The sequence below is a fragment of the Panthera pardus genome, unplaced genomic scaffold (assembly GCF_024362965.1).
Source record: "Panthera pardus isolate Hobbes unplaced genomic scaffold, ASM2436296v1 HiC_scaffold_26, whole genome shotgun sequence".
Taxonomy (NCBI): Eukaryota; Metazoa; Chordata; class Mammalia; order Carnivora; family Felidae; genus Panthera; species Panthera pardus.
This window is the reverse complement of record NW_026526832.1, coordinates 3,477,503-3,499,427: the sequence shown is the minus strand read 5'-3', so window position 1 is coordinate 3,499,427 and position 21,925 is coordinate 3,477,503. Positions and strand designations below refer to the sequence as shown.

The following is a 21,925-nucleotide window of genomic DNA, read 5'->3' as shown; positions in this document are numbered from 1 at the left end:
ATGTGAACTGATTTTCTTCTTTGTCTTAGCTTACTTTCCAAAACTTGGCCTGCTCACACTCATGGAAGTTTCCTGTTCCTTCTTCCCTGATAACTTTTCTGGATTTAACCACTGGTCTGCTTCAGAAGGGACTACCAACACCCCACTTCCTAGCTATGTAAACTCACTACTCAGGCTCCTCCTATTTTGCCCTCTTCTATTGTTGTTCAGTCCCTGCAGGCTACTTGTTGAGTAGGCTACATCTGCAATTCCTATTTCTTTCTTTCTTTTTTTTTTAATTTTTAAATTATTTAATGTTTATTTTTGGGGCGCCTGGGTGGCTCAGTCGGTTAAATGGCCGACTTCGGCTCAGGTCATGATCTCGTGGTCCGTGAGTTTGAGCCCCGTGTCGGGCTCTGTGCTGACAGCTCAGAGCCTGGAGCCTGTTTCAGATTCTGTGTCTCCCTCTCTCTGACCCTCCCCCATTTATGCTCTGTCTCTCTCTGTCAAAAAACTAAATAAAGTTAAAAAAAATTAAAAAAAAATGTTTATTTTTGAAAGACAGAGTGTGATGCGGGGCAGAGAGAGAGAGAGAGGGAGACACAGAATCCAAAGCAGGCTCCAGGCTCTGAGCTGTCAGCACAGAGCCTGATGCGGGGCTTGAACCCATGGACCATCAGATCCTGACCTGAGCCGAAGTTGGAGGTTTAACCAACTGAGCCACCCAGGTGCCCCTGCAACTCCTATTTCTTATTCAACCATTTTGTTTCAATATCTTTTTAAAAAATAAATTATTTTCAAGTATACAAAAAATTACAGAGAATAATTTATAACACCTGTCTATACCACCCAGCTCTACCAAGTCTTAGTACTTGTTGTATTTGCTTCTAATCTTTTTTGTAGGGTTGTAGCTAACAATTACTCAGAAGCCATTATTTATGGCCTATGTCCTGACTGAGTATTCCTGATGGTCAATACGCTTAATCATCTAAAACTGCAAAATCATGGACATAAAGCAAAGTACCTTCGGTCCTCTGCTGTGATCTTCTTCTTAATATTTGGATTAGTTTGGGTCCCATTTGGGACTCTTCCTCCATGTATGGTTTTGTTACCAGCTTGAGTTTTGGGAGCTGTCTTATTGAGAAAATGGTTCTGGGGAAGAGTCTTTTTCAACTTGGTGTCCAAAATCTGTGCTTTTTGTTGACAGCTGTTGCTGCATTTATTCCCATTGGTTCCATTTGCTGTTATGTTAGGGGTGCTTGGAACGACTGAATTAAAACTGCCAACTATCAAATTAGGCCTTTGACTTATGGCTTTTGATTTTTGTAGTGCACATGATGTCCGAGATCTACAACAAGGTTGAGTGGATTTCTGATCTTGCCTAGTGTTTGGATGTCTGTTGTTACAGCCTCCCGGAAGCACGCTAGGGCATGTCTGGGGTTTGGTGTGTTTTACTTTCTGTTCAGTAACAGTGTGTGACTGTACCTTAGTTTCATTTGTTGGTCTTTCGTATTTATCCCTATTAACCTTTATATCCTTTATGTCCTTGACCACTGGTTTCCTTGATGCTTGAGTCCTACTAAGGGTCTGAACGTAGTGACAGGGAGCCGTCTTTGGGAGTTTTTCTCCTGGTCTTGCAAGGTTTGTTCCTCTAGAGAGTTGCTGTGACTTTACTGGTGGAATCCTAATTTGTGTTTTTCCAACAAATTGTTTATTAACTCGGTCTTTCAGAAAAGCACTATTCCCAGAACTTTTGCCCAAGGCTTGTTTAGGAGCCAAACTGCTCTTGGTTTGATTATAAGAATTAGTCTTTGGCTTACATATTGTCCATAATTCAGGATTTGACTTCCTTTCAGAGTCTAGTAAGGTTTGGGGCAAGTTTTCTTTGTTTATCTCTTTTAGAAAGCTATCTAAGGATTCATTTTCAACATGGTTACAGTCCACAGAGTCTGCACACTTAGTATTTCCTTGATCTGCTACCTGCTGCTTTGCAGTTTTCAGTTCCTGTATATTAAGTGACCCCATAGTTTCTGTAGGCAGTTCACCAGTAGTGGATGATCCCTCTTCATGGTATTGTTGACTATTGCTGGAAGGCTTACAGTTTAAGTTAGAAGAAACACATCCTGAAGTCAGCCTTTTGCCCAGAAGTTTTGGTGGCTCCAACTTTGGCTTCTGGGATCCTGGGCCTTTGGCAGGTCGGGGCTGGAGTTCAGTGCTGATGGGTCTTGTAGCTTTGACAGGCAAAGCAACATAATTGGTAACATTCTTTTTGGGTACAATAGTCTAAAAAGACAAAGAAAAATATCAAAAAGTAAATTTTATAACAATAGTTCATTGCTTTTAAAATTAAAAAAAAAATAGTTATTTTACTTAGAATTTCATTGAAGAAAGCTGAATCTGGGAAATATAGTCTCGCTAATAGATGATCTTTATAATTTGAACTCCTATTAGAAATATATCAGAATATTTTAGCTTGATAGAATTAAGCAGAGATGCAGTGAACATACAAAAATTGCTGTTTAAAAAACAAATTTGCCTCAATTGAACAAGTACTTGCTGAATGCTCATTATGTCTCAAATGAAGTGTCCTTCTAGGGACTCTGGAAAAATACATACATAATAAACTTATGTTAGGGTGTCTCTCAACTTCCTCCTAGTAGTAGAGTGTATTGCTATACTTTTATTTTTTTTTTAAACAACATTGCCTTTGTAAAGGTCACAGTGTTACTCAAGAACCTTTGTTTTGTCCCTGGATATCAGTGGCAAGGATAGGTAAGTGGTAGATGCTGGGAGGCCGGAGACACTTTGGAACAGTTTTCAATTAAATCTAATATCTCAGTAGAAAGTCTTATTTGTAAAGTCAGGACAGGGTTTTAAGGTTAGATTCTACATTATTAACAAGTAAATGTTTCAGCCATGTGATTTAATCCTGGATAAGAAAGGCAGGGATAGATTATAGAGAACTTCAAAAACAAGGGAGGGGAGTTTAGAATTGATATGGTGGGGCGCCTGGGTAGCTTAGTTGGTTAAGCGTCCGACTTCGGCTCAGGTCATGATCTCATGGTTTGTAAGTTCGAGCCCCACTCTGGGCTCTGTGCTAACAGCTCAGAGTCTGGAGCCTGCTTTGGATTTTGTTTCTCATTCTCTCTCTGCTCCTCTCCCACTTGTGCTCTGTCTCTGTCTCTCAAAACTAAATGAATGTAAAAAAAAAAATTAAAGAATTGATATGATAGATAATAGGAGCAAGCCACTGTGGATTCTAGAGTATTTGCATTGAAAACAAGTATTCAGAAAGGAGAATTTGGCAGAGATTTGTAGATTATACTTCTCTAGGGGAAGATATGGGAGTGATAGAGTTACCACTCTTTATTTTTGATTTGGTAATATTGTTGAGAATTACTATGTGAACTTTTGTGTGTAAAGAAAGTCTGTAACCAGAACCATGTGGCATTAAGGGCAAAGAGATGTTCACTCTAGAATGGTTACGTGTAGGGCAGTGTCGCTGGGGTGAAATGGGGGAGGGTTGGAAGTGGGAGCCAGAGAGATGGATGGTATATGCACATGGCTATAGCTGGGTTACTCCTTGAGCCCCAACAATTACATCCACCCCTGATCTCTCCATTATTGCTTACTGAAGAGGCAGGGATATGGTATCAATGTTTCCAAACATATGCTATTCCTTAGTTGTTCTCTTTTTTTTAATTGAGATATAATTTGCATCCCCTAGAATTCATCATTTTTATTTATTTATTTATTTATTTATTTATTTATTCATTCATTCATTCATTCATTTGTTTGAGAGAGCAAGCGAGGGGAAAAAGAGCAGAGGGAGAGAGAGAGGATCTTAAGCAGGCTCCATGCTCAGCACAGAGCCTGATGTGGGGCTTGATTCCATGATACTGGGATCATAACCTGAGCTGAAATTGAGAGTTGGACACTCGATTGACTGAGCCACCCAGGTGATCCTAGAATTCACCATTTTAAAGTGTATAATTCAGTGGGTTTTAGTATATTCACAAGGCTGTATAACCATCATCACTGTCTAGTTCCAGAATATTTTCATTACCCCAGAGAGAAATCCTATACCTGTTAAAAGTCACTCCTCATTTCCCTCTCCCTACAAACTGTGGCAAACACTAAAATCTCCTTTCTGTTTCTATAGATTGCCTATTTTGGACATTTCATGTAATGGGATCATACAACATGTGGCCTTTTGTTTCTGGCTTCTTTCACTTAGCATAATGTTTTTGGGACTTACCCATATTGTAGGATGTATCAGTCTTTGCCACTTTATTTTTCAATAATAAACTTTATTATTTATTTTTTAAAATCTTTTTTTTTTTTACAGTTTATTTATTATAAAAAAATGTTGCTATCAACATTTGTTATAAGCTTTTGTGTGAACATGTGTTTTCAATTTTCTTGGGTATATACCTAGGAATGAAATTGCTGGGTCCTATGGTAACTCCTGTGTTTAACTTCTGAGGAACTTCTAAGCTGTTTTCCAAAGTGGCTGTCGCATTTTACATTCCACTAACATTGTATAAGGGTTCTAATGTCTCCACATCCTCCCTAATCCTTGTTATGCCTTTTTTGATTTATGCCCATCCTAGTAAGTATGCAGTGGTATTTCATTGTGGTTTTTATTTGCATTTCCCTCATGGTAATGATATGGAGCATCTTTTCATGTCCTTATTGGCCATTTGTATATCTTCTTTGGAGAAATGTCCATTCGGATCTTTTGTCCATGTTATTATTATTATGATTATTATTATGATTATCCTTTATCCATTTTAAAGTTGGGTTGTTTTTTAATTGTTGAGCTGCAAGAGTTTGTTATATATCCTGGATAGTAGGTCCTTATCATATATATGACTTGCAAGTATTTTCTCTTTTGTTCAGTTTTTTTATCTTTATTTTAGATTAGCTTGGCCTTGCTAATTTATTGTAAGTGGTAGAACTGGTCTGCAGTTTTAAGTACTACATTGAGAGAAAACCTAGGCTTAGAAGAGTCATCTGGCTGACAGAAGAGCCAGCAATCAGTATGCAAATACAGACCATTAAGGTCAGAATTTTACTTTATTATTATTATTTTTAAGATTTTATTTTTAGGTCGTGTCCGCACCCACTATGAGGCTTGAACCTATAACCCTGACATCAAGAGTATCATGTTCTACCGACTGAGCCAGCCAGGTGCCCCCAAGGTTGGAATTTTAGAGATCATTAAGTTGAGCCCCTTCACTTGAGAGGGAAAGTGAGTTGCCCAAGGTCAGGCAGGGTGTTAGAGGCAGTGCTGGAGCTAGAACTTCAGTCTCTTAACTCCTGGTCTCTGACAACTTACCTCAGAATTGATGGATCAAAATGATAAAAAAATTAAAGAATGTACAAGAAGGAACAATCGATTCAAATTGAATTTGGTCACTTTATTCTGGACATATGAAGCCAGGGGAGGGAGAAAATATACAACATACAATATATGACAAGGGTTTAAATCAAGACAGACTTATGAATGTATACTAGGCACAGTGCCAGACTCTAAGGGGACGCAAAGATGAGAGGAGAAGACACCTGTCCCTGAGGAGTGCTAATAGAAAAGATACACGCACAAAAAATGATGATATGATGAAATAAGGGCTATCGTAGGGCTGGGAGAAATTGTAGAGCTTATCTCATCAGTGTTTTTCAAGCATTTTTGTTCATACATGCCCAAAATAATTTAAAAAAAAAATTTTTTTTTTTTAACGTTTATTTATTTTTGAGACAGAGAGAGACAGAGCATGAACAGGGGAGGGGCAGAGAGAGAGGGAGACACAGAATCTGAAACAGGCTCCAGGCTCTGAATTGTCCGCACAGAGCCCGACGCGGGGCTCGAACTCACGGACCGTGAGATCGTGACCTGAGCCGAAGTCGGACGCCCAACCGACCGAGCCACCCAGGTGCCCCCCAAAATAATTTTGACAAACTCTGTACCCTTTCATACTTTTTAGAGTTAACATCTAAAGTTTTTCATTGTTAGTTTAAATAGTTGCAAAAGATGCAATTTCAGGCACACTGTCAATATTGACATCTTAAGATAAAATGAAATTTGATACTATAATCCCTTTAAAAAATTGTACAAACATACTTCTTTAAAATTGAAAATGTAACACGTTTCCTTTATTCTTTTGGTATATTTTCATTCCAGTTCACCACAAAATTTCTTTCCTAGATTTTTGTGCTTGGCAGTATATAGTTCATTACCCTATCGTACTTCTCAAAAAATATGCATATGTTTATAAATTTATCTTATTTGTATTTGCCATAACTAGAACTAATTCAGCAAAAGAAGATAAATGTTACTGATTTTGACCACTAATTATTATTATTATTATTTTTTAAAAGTTTATTTATTTTAAGAGAGAAAGAGAGAGAGAGCGTGTGTCAGGGAGGGGCAGAGAGAGAGAGGGAGATGGAGAATCCCAAGCAAGCTTCATGCTGTCAGCACAGAGTCCAATGTGGGGCTTGAACTCACAACCATGAGATCACGACGTGAGCTGAAACCAAGAGTCAGACCCTCAACTGACTCACCCAGGCACCCTGATCACTAATCATTAAACATGAAAAGGAAAATATTTTTTCATAAAGAAATAGAAATGTATCTCTTAATGAGTTGGTTGGAGCTCCCCATCCCTATAATTAGTTTATGTATTCATTGGGAGACATTTGTTGCTGGAATGAGACAGAGGTCTGCATCAATTTTATTCCTTTTTCTTTTTAAATAAAAACATTGAGAAAATTTATTCACATTACTAAGTAGATGGGTTAGTATCCAGAATACATAAAGAACATTTACAACTCAACATCAAAAAACAAATATTCCAATTAAAAAAAATGGGCAGAAGGTATGAACAGACATTTCTCCAAAGAAGACACATGGCCAACAGACACATGAAAAGATGTTCAATATCACTCATCATCAGGGAAATGCAAATCAAAGCCACAGTGAGATATCATCGCAACCTGTCAGAATGGCTAACATAAAACAAAACAAAACAAAACAAAACACAACAAACAACAAGTGTTGGTGAGGATGTGGAAAGAAAGGAAACTTCATACACTGTTGGTGGGAATGCAAACTGGTGCAGCCACTGTGGAAGTCAGTACAGAGGTTCCTCAAAAAATTAAAAATAGAATTACCATATGATCCAGTAATCACACAACTGGGTATTTACTCAAAGAATATGAAACCACTAATTCAATAGGATATATGCACCCCTATGTTTATTGCAGCATAAATTCCAAAGCCAAATTATGGAAGCAGTCCAGTGTCCATCAATAGATGAATGGATAAAGAAGTGTATATAAATACAATGCAGCCATAAAAAAGAAAGAGATCTTGCCATTTGCAACATGGATGGATCTAGAGAGTATAATGCTAAGCAAAATAAGTCAGTCAGAGAAAGACAAATGCCATCTGATTTCACTCATATGTGGAATTTAAGAAACAACACAAAGGAAAAAAAAAGACAAACCAAAAAAAACAGACTCTTAACTAGACAGCAAACAGACGGTTAATGAAGGGAGGACGGTGTAAGGAGGGAATGGGTGAAATAGGTGAAGATTAAGAGTACACTTGGCTTAATGAGCACTGAGTAATATATAGAATGGCTGAATCACTACATTGCATACCTGAAACTAATTTAACACTGTATATTAACTATACTGGAATTAAAATTTAAAAAATAAGTTCATGAGAATAGAAGATGTTTTGTCACAGCCAGTAAGTAGTAGTCAATTCTTTGAACTCATCTAGAGGCATATGCTAAAAATCACAGTGATCTCTCAGCAAAAAATTATTTTTAATGTTCTACTAGATGACAATGTTGAGTGTAAAAAACTGGAAGCCACCTGAATTGAAAGACTTTCTCAACATCGACAGCATTATTTCACTATTGTCCCTTGACGTTGTACTCTGTAGGCATTCCCATCTCAGGGCAAAGCATCATATTGAGATTAGGGATGAAGGGTGAGTGGTTTGTCTAAAACAGCAGAGAAAGAAAGAACTGAAAAATGGTAGAAGGATGATATTGACAAGGGAGGTGGGAAAGGAGAAACTGTATGTGAGGCACATTCTACAAATCAATTTTAGGCAAAAGTGTATGTGGAAGTTGAGGACCTGGAAGCTGATTCTGTTAAACTGTGAACCCATTGGAGATACTCTATGTACCTCCAGAGGAACATATATCCCAGTCTGTAGACATTTCTCAATGTATTTCAATGTATACTAACTCAATCTCTTCAAACAACTCTATGAGATATCTCCTATTATTTCCATTTTACAGACAAAGTTCAATAATTTGCCCAAGGTCATTTAGCTGGAAAATGAAGGAGTTAGCATTTGGACCTAGGCAGTTTTTAACAATTATACATTACTATTTCTCAGTAAATTTAAGAGCATGGCTCCAAGGAATCCTTTCAAATCTTGGTTCAATATGTTAGAACTGCCAGAGACGAACAGAAAATGAAAAACCTTGTGTGTTTCTTTAAGTAGAAGCACTGCATTAAGAGTGTGCCGGAAAAACTTTGTTCAAGTCTTAAGTCTGACTCTTACCGGTTATATCATTTTGGCAAAGTACTCCATCTCCTTGAGCCTCAGTCCTCTCATTTGTAAAATGAGAATAACAATAATGATATGTATCTTCTGGGAAGGGTGTCATAACGTCCTGTTTTTCACAAGATAGTTTTTATTTATGGCTGTTGGCCCAACATAACAGTACCTCCTTTTACTCTCAGAGGTAAATGGACATTAAATCATAAGGCCACCTTTCTTATAGGGTTGTTTTGATTATTAATTACGATGTTGTGTATAAAGTATCTTGCCCAGTATCTGGATAATAAGCACTCAAATGTTAGCTATTACAATTAGGTATAAACATGTTTTATAAATTGTAAGGCATTATACAATTGTCATGATGACTATTATTTGCCTAGTCCTTTTAGCTTCTCCTATTTCATAATTGCCTTTCCCACTTAATTTTTATCTTCACAGCTGGGTAAAAAAGATAGTTAGGTATACAGTATTGTCAGCTTCTAGAGAAGCCTCTGGGAACTCTGAATGAGGTTTTTTGTTTTGTTTTGTTTTCCTTTAAGATTTGCAAGCTACACTAACTCAATCTGCATAAAGTAGAAGTCTAACCCAGTGACTCCCAACTGTTCACATCATGATGTACCAATTTTGCCTTATATACATTTTCTTTCCTTCACAGGGTCTAATGATGTTATACGCAGCTTTTCAGAAGGCTAAATTCTCCCATTTAAACCTTGGAAATTTGAGAATACTTTACTATTCTATCCATAACCTAGCTGCATTGAACTGTTTGGGAAGCATATCTTGTTAAGTAGCTTGGAAGATACAATAAGATGATCCCTTTTAATGACTACAGAGCCATTTAACTTCATGGCAGCATACCAAAGTGGTTAAGATCACAGGCTCTCACTCTGTCATGTAATAACTATGTGACCTTGGGGAGTTACTCAACCTTTCTGTGACTCAGTTCCCTCATCTGTAATATGGGGCTACTAAGTACCTACCTCATAAGGTTGTAAGGACTCAATGAGTTAATGTAATGCTAGATGCATAGTAAATATTCCATTAATGTTAGTTATTAAGAGGAACAATGTGCACTTGAGAATTTTTTTTGATTAACAAAGCAGAACTATAATATGCTGTACTTTTCAAAAAGTGGTTCTGTCTCTTACTAAACCAAATTGATCTTTTATTTATGAGAAATATCTTTGCATAACATAGTCTTTAGGTTGCAAACATCTTTGTTGTTTTTATTATTAATCATCTAAAATGATTATTATTTAAAAGACTAATTTCTACTTACAGATTTAGAAGGTGGAGGATTCAGACAATTATTCTTGGCTTTTAGGTAAGGCCTGTAAAAGACAAAATAAGATTAATTCTTAGTCCAGAAGGATCAGCAAGGCTTGGGAAGTATAGTAATTAAAATTTATTATGATTATGGGGCGTCTGGGTGGCTCAGTTGGTTAAGCGTCCGACTTCAGCTCAGGTCATGATCTCATGGTCCGTGAGTTCAAGCCCCGCGTCGGGCTCTGTGCTAACAGCTCAGAGCCTGGAGCCTGCTTCGGATTCTGTGTCTCCCTCTCTCTCTGACCCTCCCCTGTTCATGCTCTGTCTCTCTGTCTCAAAAATAAACATTAAAGGGGCGCCTGGGTGGCGCAGTCGGTTAAGAGTCCGACTTCAGCCAGGTCACGATCTCGCGGTCTGTGAGTTCGAGCCCCGCGTCAGGCTCTGGGCTGATGGCTCGGAGCCTGGAGCCTGTTTCCGATTCTGTGTCTCCCTCTCTCTCTGCCCCTCCCCCGTTCATGCTCTGTCTCTCTCTGTCCCAAAAATAAATAAAAAACGTTGAAAAAAAAAAAAAATTTTTAAAAATAAACATTAAAAAAAATTTTTTTTTTAAATTTATTATGATTAGAATTTTAAATCATTGGAATTTCTGTAGATAGTAAAATATTTCAAAATTATATCCAATAGTCTCATTATCCCTTCGTTAGTCCCACTATTCTATTCCTCAGACCACACCACTCTTACCCATGTTTTGGTAATCATTTTCAGAGATGTCCCACGCATAAATATAGCATTCTAACTAGATTAATGAAATGTAGGTGTTTTCTTCATATTTGCATAGTCTTGTTCATTCGAACTACAATCCTTGAACAAGTGCAATGTGCCAGGCACTAGAGATACAATGTCAAATAAGGTAATTAACAGTTTCTTTAAAAAGTTTAAGTGTCTTCAGATAATGAATATTCAGAAGTGAAAAAAGAGATACAACTAAAAAAACAGGAGCACATATGAAATCTAGCCAGTGAGACAGAAAATGTAAAAAGGCATAGGAAAATAGAGGAGAATTTAGAATGATTCAATCTGCATGGATCAAAAATAATTCACACTAACAAGGACTTTGATCATGACTTGCTGTTAGTTTCCCCCATCTTGAACATAAACCCTGGAGATGCAGGGACCTCTTTGTTTTGTTAAGCACCAGATCTCCAGAACCAAGAGTGACTGATACATTACAGGTATTAAATAAGTATTTGTTGAATAAATGAATCAGATTTATTTAATCGAGGAAACAGAGTTAAAACCCCAAAGTAAAAGGAAACTAAAATATAGAGTCCAAGCTAGCTTTGTAAAGATTCATTTCCAAATAAAAATTTAGCAACACGCCACGGGGAGAATATATCAATGCTAAGCAAGAGGGACTAGTAACACCACTACAGTAGCAAGATGTTGACAAAAGACAAAAGTGAACAGTCCTATTCTGTCCACCTCAAGAGTAAGTGCTAAGAGAATGACCACAGAGGTCACGCTGGAGGATGCTGGCGTGCAGCTATGGAGGACTGATTATAACTGGCTCTCCTGCTTTAGCAAGGAACAACAGAACCACGGTCACGCAACTCTTCGACCTTTTCTAGCCTTCATGAGAACCACTTTCCCAGGGGGGAAAGAAAAAAGCAGGGACAAGGACAGAAAAAGTATTGTAGGTAATACTGTGGACCTTCTCCTCTTCCCTTTAGAGACTGCCACAATAATAGTGCTTTAGTCTTGCCAGTGTACTAGATACTGGCCAGGGTTTTTGTCATGTCTGGACCAACATACCCTTTCCTGAGTTATCATAGGATCTCAGTGCAGTGTGAGTAGACCACACACAAAAGGGCAATGTTTTGAAAGGCTTTAAATTGCTATGAGCAACCAGGGCAACAAAACTTGCATAACTGGGTGAGACACACTCACTTGGTGTTTTGGCACTTCAGTTTTCCCTTGGCTGCTAGGTACTCCTGGAGCTTTCTCTGCCGCTCTTCTGCAAAACAGGCAAGCCAACAAACAACAGAACTTTAGCTGGAGATTTTAACCAGGTCATCTATCTTCTAAAAGATGGTACTTTTCTATAGTGCTTTTGGCTTTGGATCATATATGATAAAGTCTCTAGTCCCGTAACTTTGCCTCCAAGTTAATGTCCACATCAACAACATCATTTGTATGCTGCGTCCTACACTGAGCTCTTCACACTTGCATTGCTTTCTTTAATCCGCACAACAATTTTCTTAGGTATTTTACAGTCTGAAATCTAAAGAGGGTAGATGATATGCCCAAAGTTACCCAGCCAGTATGTAGCAAAGCTAGGATCTGAAACTAGGTTTATCCAGTGTCAGAGCCCTTGCTCACGGCCACTGTTCCAGCTACAAAATATTATGCTTTACATGAAGAAATCTATTACTGGCTCACCTGAGCTGGTGAACCAGGCTTGGTCTTATTAATTATGTTTTTTCTGACAGGGATGATGAATTTTGCCCACAAACCCTTACGTGGTTTCCTTTGGGCCTCAGGCCAAAATAGGCCAGGTTAGGGGGTTCATGGAAAACATCGATTGTATGGCTGACTTTCTAATAAGCAAGGCATTTGTGAGGGGATGAAAATTCAGTATTTCTGTCTTGAAGAAGTTTCAATGTAGTAGTGGGGATAAAATAAACACAACAATAATTACAATGTAAGGCAAAAACTAGGTACCATAAGAAAGTGTCAAAGAAAGAATTATGGGATTTCAGAGGCAGAGACTGCGTGAGGGGAATAGGTGGTTGGAAAAGGCTAAAATTTAATAATGGCAAAAAGAAGGGGTGCCTGGGTGGCTCAGTTGTTTAAGTTTCCAACTTGGGCTCAGGTCATGCATGATCTCAAGGCTTGCGGGTTTGGGCTGGTGTTGGGCTCTGTGCTGACAGCTCAGAGCCTGGAGCCTGCCTCGGATTCTGTGTCTCCCTCTCCTGCTCACACTATCTTTCTCTCCTTCAAAAATAAATAAACGTTAAAAAGAAATTTAAAAAAATAATGGCAAAAAAAGGCTATAAGGGTGCAAAATTACTCTTAATTTGATCTAAACTGTGGTGCTGTGTGTTTTGATATCTGGCTCTGATGATTCCCTAGGAGACAGCTTTTCTCCCTAGGAGAATTAAGCATTCTACAAGAATTAAGAATTCTCCCTAGGAGAATTAAGCATTTTACACCATGCCAGGCAGTGTAGAGAGCAGGGACTGACAGACCAGGTTGGAAACCCAGCTCTGTGACTTCTAGCAAGTTAGCAAACCTTGCTGCCTCTGGACCTATAAAAATGGAGACAGAAATGTCCAACTTTAAGAGCTATTATGTAAAGCACCTAGGTCAGTGCCTAGGACCTAGCAGACAGTCAATAGGTATTATTACTGAAACTATCAAAACACTGTCTGCACTGGGGAGCAGGTGGTGTCTGAGTAGTATTTGGAAAGATAGCTAAGGCCTCTAGGTACATTTAAGAGATCAGGGAACCCAGGACCCTCAGCTCTCAGTGCAAATTTAACCATCAACTCCCAGTGCCTCCTGTTAGGGTCAGACCCAGCCTCTTGGTAGCTGTCAAAGCTCAGGACACAGCACAGAGAACCACGCCCAGGTTCTGGATCCAAATCTGGATCGCGGCAGGAGCGGTTGGCTTCCTTCTGAAAGTGCGACCCGGGAAAGGGGCCTCAGGTTCTCTACCTAAACGAGGTGACAATGACATTTCCTTGCAGAGCTGCTACAGGAATTACTGGCAAGATGCCTCTGAGGCATCTGGCCCCGCATCCCCTCTCCTCTAGCCCCGGCCAGATGTCTCACCCTGGGCCAGGGCTGGGGCTCCCGTCAGCTCTCCCTGGACTGGAAACACCCAAGCGGAGACCGAGGCAGACAGGCGAGTGTTTCCATCCGCGAAAATAACTCACTTGGTGGCCTCGTTTCTTCCCCGCCCTTGCTTGAGCGCCTGGGAGACGCGGGGGTCCACGGTCATACTCACCGGCAGCTGCGGACGGTCGCGGTGGCACCATGACTCCTCCGCGACAGTTTTTCTTCAAAACCCGCGCCTGGAGCTACGGCTGGAACACAGCGCGTCCGCTCGCTCTCATTGGCTCCCGTGGGTTTGAAACCCGCCAGTCGGAAGCAGGGGAGGGCGGGACAAAAGGAAATAGACGCCTTGCGGTTGGCTCTGCCCTTTGATTGGAAGAACGTGCAGCTCCCGGGGCATAAAAGACGGCTGGTGGGACCTGCGACACACTGGCTGGTCCTTTCCGAGGAGCGGTGGGAGGGGCGGTTGTGGAGTCAGTCACGGAAACCTGCTTGGCCCGCGTAGACAGGACCGCCCTACTCCTCTCAGACCCTAAGGTTCACAGGAGCTCTGAAAAAACAAGGTAAACCCCAAATCTGATGAATTCGGGGGTCCACACCAGTATATTAGCTCTACGTGTGAAAGTTCTCATGCATCTAAAAGCCCTAAGTTCTTAGTACTGCAGGGTGGCTGCTGTTTTTAACTGGTAAAATATCTGTCACAGAAGTTACCATTTTAACCCTTTTTAAGTGTACAGTCCGATGGCATTAAGTACATTCACAATGTTGTACAACCCTCACCACCGTCCACGTCCTGAAGTTGGTCATCCTCCCAAATAGAAGCACAATACCCATGAAATGGGAACTCCCCCTTGCCTCCTCCCCTCAGGCCCTGGCAAGTACCATTTCACTGTCTGTGTGATTCTGGTTACTCTAGGAACCCCATTTAAGTGGAATCGTCCGGTACTTGTGTTTCTGTGGCTTATTTCACTTAGCATTAAATCCTCAAGGTTCATCCATGTTGTAGCATGTGGCAAGAATTCCTCCCCAAATTCTTTCCTTTCTAAGGCTGGATAATATTCCATTGTATGCGTTGCGTGTACCAAGTTTCGTTCATCCATTCATCTGTGGGTTGCTTCCACCCCTTAGCTGTTGTGAATATCGCTGCTGTGAACATGGGGGTGCAGCTGCCTGTGGAAATTTCTGCTTTCAGTTCTCTGGGGGTAGATATATCTAGAAGCAATATTGTTGGATTATATGGTAATTCTATTTTTAACTTTGGGGGAAGCGCCATACTGCTTTCAAGGTGGCTGCTTTTTATTATATATTTTTTATTTGACCTTATCAGCTGGGTATATGCCTAACCGAGAAAGGGATGAGGGGGGCAGGCCCAGTCTTCCTGAGTCATTAGACATACCTCATTCTTCTTATTTCAGCCCTAAAACATTTTCCTTCAAAGCCTGCCCCCTGTTTTGACTATTCCCTGGTTTCATGAAGCAATCTGGGGAATGTTTCTGACATTCTGCATGTCAGGGTTCCTCTTTCCTGGATGCTGGTGAAATGTTCTGGGCCAGCTATGGGTAAAGAGAGACAGCTATGTCTGGGCCCCTGTTTGCCATGTTTGCTTCACCGGTTGGGTACTCAGCTGGGCATGAAGCGATTGCAGCAGTTCTTTGACCCCAAATGGGGAGTTTAGCAGGGAGCCACACTGGGGTTCCTGGATTTATGCATTTTGACATTTATATTACCTGTATACAAATATGCTTAAAATAGGACACCTATCAATTATTTTAGTGAAAATTCTGGACTCTTTGTCTAGGACCATGAGTCCACCTAATGGTTAACTCTAGCAGCTGGGCAGGAGTGTTTGTGGTTAATGAGTAAGAAAGGGGCTCCTGTTATCTTGACTGATCTCTACTCAGTGCTAGAGTATCCTACAGATCCCATGTAGGTATTGCATCTTTGCAGGAACCCTGCTGGTGTCAGGGAGCCACCTTATGTTATTGGAAAGCCCTGATTATTATGAAACTTTCTTTAAAATGGGCTCAGGGGGCGCCTGAGTGGCTCAGTTGGTTAAGCGTCCGACTCTTGATTTGGGCTCAGGTCCTGATCTCATGGTTTGTGAGTTTGAGCCCTGTGTCAGGCTCTGTGCTGAGAGGGCAGAGCCTGCTTGGGATTCTCTCTCTCCCTCTCTCTGCCGCTCCCCTGCTTGTGTGCTCTCTCTCTCTCTCAAAATAAAGAAATATTAAAAAAATATAATTATAAAATGAGCTCAAGTAAGCCTCTTGCTCATCGGTCCTAGTTCTTTGGAGCAACATAGGCCAGTTCTGCACCCTTTTCTACATTCTTTGGATAGTTGAGGGAATATTCGGTGGAACACAAAGTGTGGAAAGAAAGCTAAATAGGTTTAACAATTTTCAACTTATCAGGCAACATATCCACTGTAGTTCTCCTTGTGGCTTTAATGGCTTCTCATTGCTCTCACACTAAAGTCCTACAAGCTCCCGAAGGGCCTGGCCTTTGTCTACTTCTTCAGTTTCAATTCATACTGCTCTCTCCTTGCTCACTGTAGTTTGGTCACACTGCTTTTTTCCCCTTCGTTTCCTTTCCATATTTTCCTGTCTGGGAGCTGAACTCTTCCTCCCATTTTCCCCTGGTTTCTTCTTATTACTGTTACCATAACAGCTTTGTTGGGATATTCACATACCATATGATTCATCCACTTAGAGTATACAATTCAATTTTAGAACATTTTCATCCCCCCCTAAAGAAGCCCCATAACAATTAGCAGTCACTCCCCATCATTCTTCCCTCTTCCTAGTCCCTGGAAAATGCTAGTCTACTTCTTATCTCTATAGATTTGCCTGTTCTGGACATTTCATATGCATGGAATTATACAGTATCTGGTCTATGATAGGCTTCTTTCACTTAGTGTAATATTTTAAAGGTTCATCCATGTTGTAGCATGTGTCAGTACTTCATTCTTTTTTATGACTGGATAACATTCCACTGTATGAATAATATACCACTTTTCGGCTATTAAGAATAATGCTGCTGCGGGGCACCTGGGTGGCTCAGTCCGTTAAGTGTCCGACTCGGGCTCAGGTCTTGATCTTGTGGCTCATGGGTTCGAGTTCCACATTGGAATCTGCTGTGAGCGAAGAGCCTGCTTTGGGTCCTCTTGTCTCTGCCTCTCCCCTGCTCTCTCTCTCTCTCTCTCTTTCAAAAATAAGTAAACATTAAAAAAAAAGAGTAATGCTGCTATGAACATCCATGTTTATATTGTGGACATATATTTTCAATACTCTTGGGTATATGCCTTAGCAGTGCAATTACTAGGTCATATGGTAACTCTATGTTTAACCATTTGAGGGACTGCCAGACTTGTTTTCCAAAAGCAGCTGCACCATTTTACATTCCCACAAGCAGTGTATAAGGGTTCCAGTTTCTTCACATCCTAACTAACTAGTTATTGTCGATCTGTTTGATTGTAACCATCCTAGTGGATGTGAAGTGGCATCTTATTGTGGTTTTTATTTGTATTTCCCTGATGGCTTATTGATGTTGAACATCTTTTCATGTGCTTATTGACCTTTTGTAGATCTTCTTTGGAGAAATGTCTGTTTAGATCTTTGTGCATTTTTCAGTTGGGTCATTTGTCTTTTTATTATCTTTTAGTTAACTCTTTATCATCCTTTAGTCTCAGGCAAGACATACCTTTTTCAAGGAAGTTTTCCTGAGTTTCCCTTGGTAATTAGCTTGATTATTTGTTTATCTTTCTCCCTGCTAGTGTGTAAGTTTTATGAGAGCAGACCATTATAGCTATTGTGCCTGGCACCAAATAGGAACTAAATAATTATCTATTGAATGAATAGAGCTTTCTCCCTTTAAAGACTTTCAATACAGGGGTGCCTGGCTGGTTCAGTTGGTAGGGCATGTGACCCTTGATCTTGGGGTAATGAGTTTGAGCCCCATGTTGGGGGTAGAGATTACTTAAAAAGGAAAGACTTTCAGTATAGTAACCATACTATGTAGAAGTAGCTGGGGGAACGGGGAGGGAGGCAAGAAATTTATCCACAAGAAAGTTAAATAACCTTATAGAACAATTTCAAATAAGTGAACATGTCAAGGCCAGGGTTGAGAGAGGGTACCAAAAATAAGATACTTTGCTTGCACAAAAGAAGAAATGGAATAGGGATACTTTTTCCTTTTGTAAATGAAAAATAAAACTAGCCTTTTTATTAAGGCATAATTTGCATATACCAAAATACATTTTATGTATAGTTCATGTTTTTAAATCATACATACTGAGATAAATGAAATAGAAAAACTATTAGCTAGGCTTACTGAAAGAGAGAGAGAGAGAGAGAGAGAGAGAGAGAGAGAGAGAGGGAGAGGACTCAAATAAATGAAAATGTAAGTGAAGAGGAGGGGCTCCTTGGTGGCTCAATCAGTTAAGCGTCTGACTCTTGATTTTGGCTCAGGTCATGATCTTATCATTGTGAGATTGAGCCCCCTGTCAGGGTCTGTGCTGGGCATGGAGCCTGCTTATGATTCTCTCTCTCTCCCTCTGTCCACCCCCTGCCCCCTTTGCACATTCTCTTTCTCTCAAAAAAAAAAAAATTATTAAGAAGTGAAGAGGAGACATTACAACTGATACGGCAGAAATACAAAAGAACAATTACATGCCAATAAATTGAGCAACTAAGAGAAATGGATAGATTCCTAGAAAATAGACAATATATCAAGACTGAATCATGAAGAAATAGAAATTCTGAACAGATCAATTCCTAGTGAGGAGATTAAATCAATTATTAAATCCGCCTCCCCCCTGCCCAACACCAAAAAAAAAAGAGAAAAGTCTAAGACTAGATGGCTTCACTGGTGAATTCTACCAAACATTTAAAGAAGAATTAATACCAATCCTTCTCAGGCTCTTCTGGAAGATACAAGAGGATGGAACACTTCCAAACTCATTTTATGAGGCCAGCATTCCCCTGATATCAAAACCAGACAAGGGCACTAGAAGAAAATAAAATTATAGGCCAATATCCCTGATGAACATAGATGCAAAAATCCTCGACAAAATATTAGCAAACTGATTTCAACAGTACATTAAAAGGATCATAAGCCATGATCAAGTAGGATTTATTCCAGGGATGCAAGGATGGTTCAACATCTTCAAATAAACTAATGTGATATACCACAGTAACAAAAAGAAGTATAAAACTCATATGATCATCTCGATAGATGCAGAAAAAGCATTTGACAAACTTCAATATCCATTCATGCTAAAAAATCTCAACAAACTGGGTATAGAAGTGTATCTCAACATAATAAATGACAAGCCCAAATCATACAAGTATAACATCATACTCAGTGGTGAAAAGCTGAAAGCGTTCCCTCTAAGATCAGGAACAAGACAAGGATGCCCACTCTCATTTTTATTCAACATAGTATCAGAAGCCCTAGCCAGAACAATGAAGCATAAATAAAAGGCATCCATGTCACAAAGGAAGAAATAAAATGGTCTCTATTTGCAGATGACATGATATTATATATAGAAAACTCTAAAGACTCTACCAAGAAAACTGTTAGAAACAATAGATGAATTCAGTAAATTTACAGCATAAAAACCAATATACATAAATCATTTGCATTTCTATATACTAACAATGAACTATCAGAAAGATAAATTAAGAAAACAGTTCCATTTACAATAGCATCAATGGGGTACCTGGGTGACTCAGTTGGTTAAGTGTCCAACTTTTGATTTTGGGTCAGATCATGTTATCACAATTTGTGAGTGTGAGCCTTGTGTTGGGCTCTGTGCTGACAGTGCAGAGCCTGCTTGGGATTGTCTGTCTCCCTCTCTCTTTGCCCTTACTCTGATATCTCTTCCTCTCTCAAAAAGAATAAATGAACCCTTAAAAAAATTTTTTTTAATGTTTATTCATTTTTCAAGAGACAGAGAGAAACAGAGCATGAGCAGGGGAGGGGCAGAGAGAGAAGGAGACACAGAACCCGAAGCAGGATCCAGGCTCTGAGCTGTAAGCACAGAGCCCGATGCGGGGCTTGAACCCATGAACCATGAGATCATGAACTGAGCCAAAGTTGGATGCTCAACTGAATGAGCCACCCAGGCACCCCAATAATCCCCCGCTTTTTTTCTTTTAAAAAGAGTAAAATAGGAATAAATTTAATGAAGGCGGTGAAAGATCTGTACACTGAAAACTGTAAGACATTGATAAAAGAAATTGAAGAAGACACAAATAAGTAGAAAGATATCCCATATTCATAGATTGGAAGAATTAATATTGTAAAGTTTCACATTTTCATTTCAGACTACAATACAAAGCTATAGTAATCAAAACAGTATGGTAGTGGTATAAAAACATATAGACCAATACAAAAAAATTGAGAACCCAGAAATAAACCCATACATATATGGCCAATTACTTTTTGAGAAAGGAGCCAAGAATATACAATGGGGAAAGGACAGTCTTTTTAATACCTGGTGTTGGGAAACTAGACCCCTATCCTATGCCATAAATGAAAATCAACTCAAAATGAATTAAATACTTAAATTTAAGACCTGTAACTGTAACACTCCTAAAAGAAAACAGGAAAACAGGAAGTAAGTTCTTTGGCATCAGTGTTGGAAATAACTTTTTGGATATGGCACTAAAGCAGAGGCAGCAAAAGCAAAAATAAACAAGTGAGACTACATCAAACTAAAACTGCACAGCTAAAGAAACCATCAATAAAATGAAAAGGCAGCTGACAGAATGGGAGGAAATATTTGTGAACCATCTACCTGATAAAGGGTTGATATTTAAAATATATAGAGAGCACATACAACTCAATAGCAAAAAACCAAACATTCCAATTAAATGGGCAGAGCAACTGAATAGACACTTTTCCAAAGAAGATATACATATGGTGAACAGAACGTGAAAAGATGCTCAACATCACCAATCATCAGGGAAATGCAAATCAAAACCACAAAGAGACATCAACCTCACAGCTGTTAGCATGGCTGTCATCAAAAAGACAAGAGAGGGGCATCTGGGTGGCTCGTTCGTTAGGCATCTGTTGATTTTGGCTCAGGTCATGGTCTCACAGTTCTGTAAGATCAAGCTCTGTGCTGACAGCACTCAGCCTGCTTGGGATTCTCTCTCTCCCTCTCTCTCTACCCCTCCCTCTCCCTCTGCCCCCCCCCTGCTTGCGTCCTCCCCTCTCAGATAGTGAAAAATAAACATTAAAAAAAAAAGACAAGAGAAAGCAAGAGGTTGGCAAGGATATGGAGAAAAGGGAACTCTTGTGCCATGCTGTTGGGAATATAAATTGCTTCAGCTGCTATAGAAACCCGTATAGAGGTTCCTCAAAAAACTAAAAATAAAACTACCATGTGATCCAGGATTTCCATTTCTAGGTAAAAAGCTAAAGGAAATGAAACAAGATATCAAAGAGATAATCTGCACTTTCATATTTATTGCAGCATTATTTACAATAGCCAGGATATGGAAACAACCGAAATGTCCATCAATGGATAAAGGAAACATTTTATATAATGCGGTGTATATAAATTGATGTATACCTTTCCATAATTATTTAAATACAGATTGTATGTATTTTAAATGAAAATAGGATCACACTGTGAAAATGTTCATAACCTATTCTTTATACTCCGCAATATACTATAAACAAAAATCTCACCAAATGTCACAAATGTCTGTTACAAATGTCACAAAGCTAAGAGGAAGAGCCAGTATATTAAAAAAATTAGAATCTGGAACAATCTAGAAAGAACAAGCTAAATTAACAAGAATAATTTTAACAGGGATACATTTAAAGTTTTGAATTTAGGTTGAGGACCTATAGGTATGAATTGCCTACAAACACTGAATCAACAATGTCACTTGCTTTCCAACAGCTAATGTCAATTTCTAACAAAACCATGATATCTAAAATAGGAAGGACAAGATCCCACTTACAGGCTGTGTTAGTCTGAGCCACCCATGCGCCCTGGGAATATTATCATTCTAAGTACCATTTGTGCATAGTGGCAAGCTAACAAAGGGGAGAGAAAAACCATAAAACTTGGTTTGGTTTTATAAAGTAACACTAATTAGGGTTATTTATGTGAAGTTTTATCATTTGTTCCTAATTACCATGCATTAAAATAATGATTAAGACAGTAAATAATTGTGTCAGACTTAGTTTTATTCAATTATGATTTATAATAAATGGATCAGTCCTTATTTTTGATAG

At 39.2% G+C, this 21,925-nt stretch overlaps 1 protein-coding gene across 3 annotated transcripts in view; it reads right to left on the bottom strand.

The window, feature by feature from the left end:
- Positions 1–13,971, bottom strand: part of CKAP2L (cytoskeleton associated protein 2 like) — a 29,720-nt gene extending 15,749 nt beyond the window's left edge. The window contains exons 1-4 of one of the 3 annotated variants that reach the window (XM_019444769.2): positions 13,845–13,971; positions 11,783–11,849; positions 9,849–9,900; positions 1,004–2,262 (exon numbers count right to left, since the gene is read on the bottom strand). In XM_019444769.2, coding sequence (XP_019300314.2) covers positions 1,004–2,262; positions 9,849–9,900; positions 11,783–11,849; positions 13,845–13,875 — 1,409 coding nt within the window. In that variant the 5' untranslated portion in view covers positions 13,876–13,971. The other 2 variants (XM_019444789.2, XM_019444779.2) reach the window with 2 other exon arrangements.
- Positions 13,972–21,925: the final 7,954 nt, after the last annotated feature.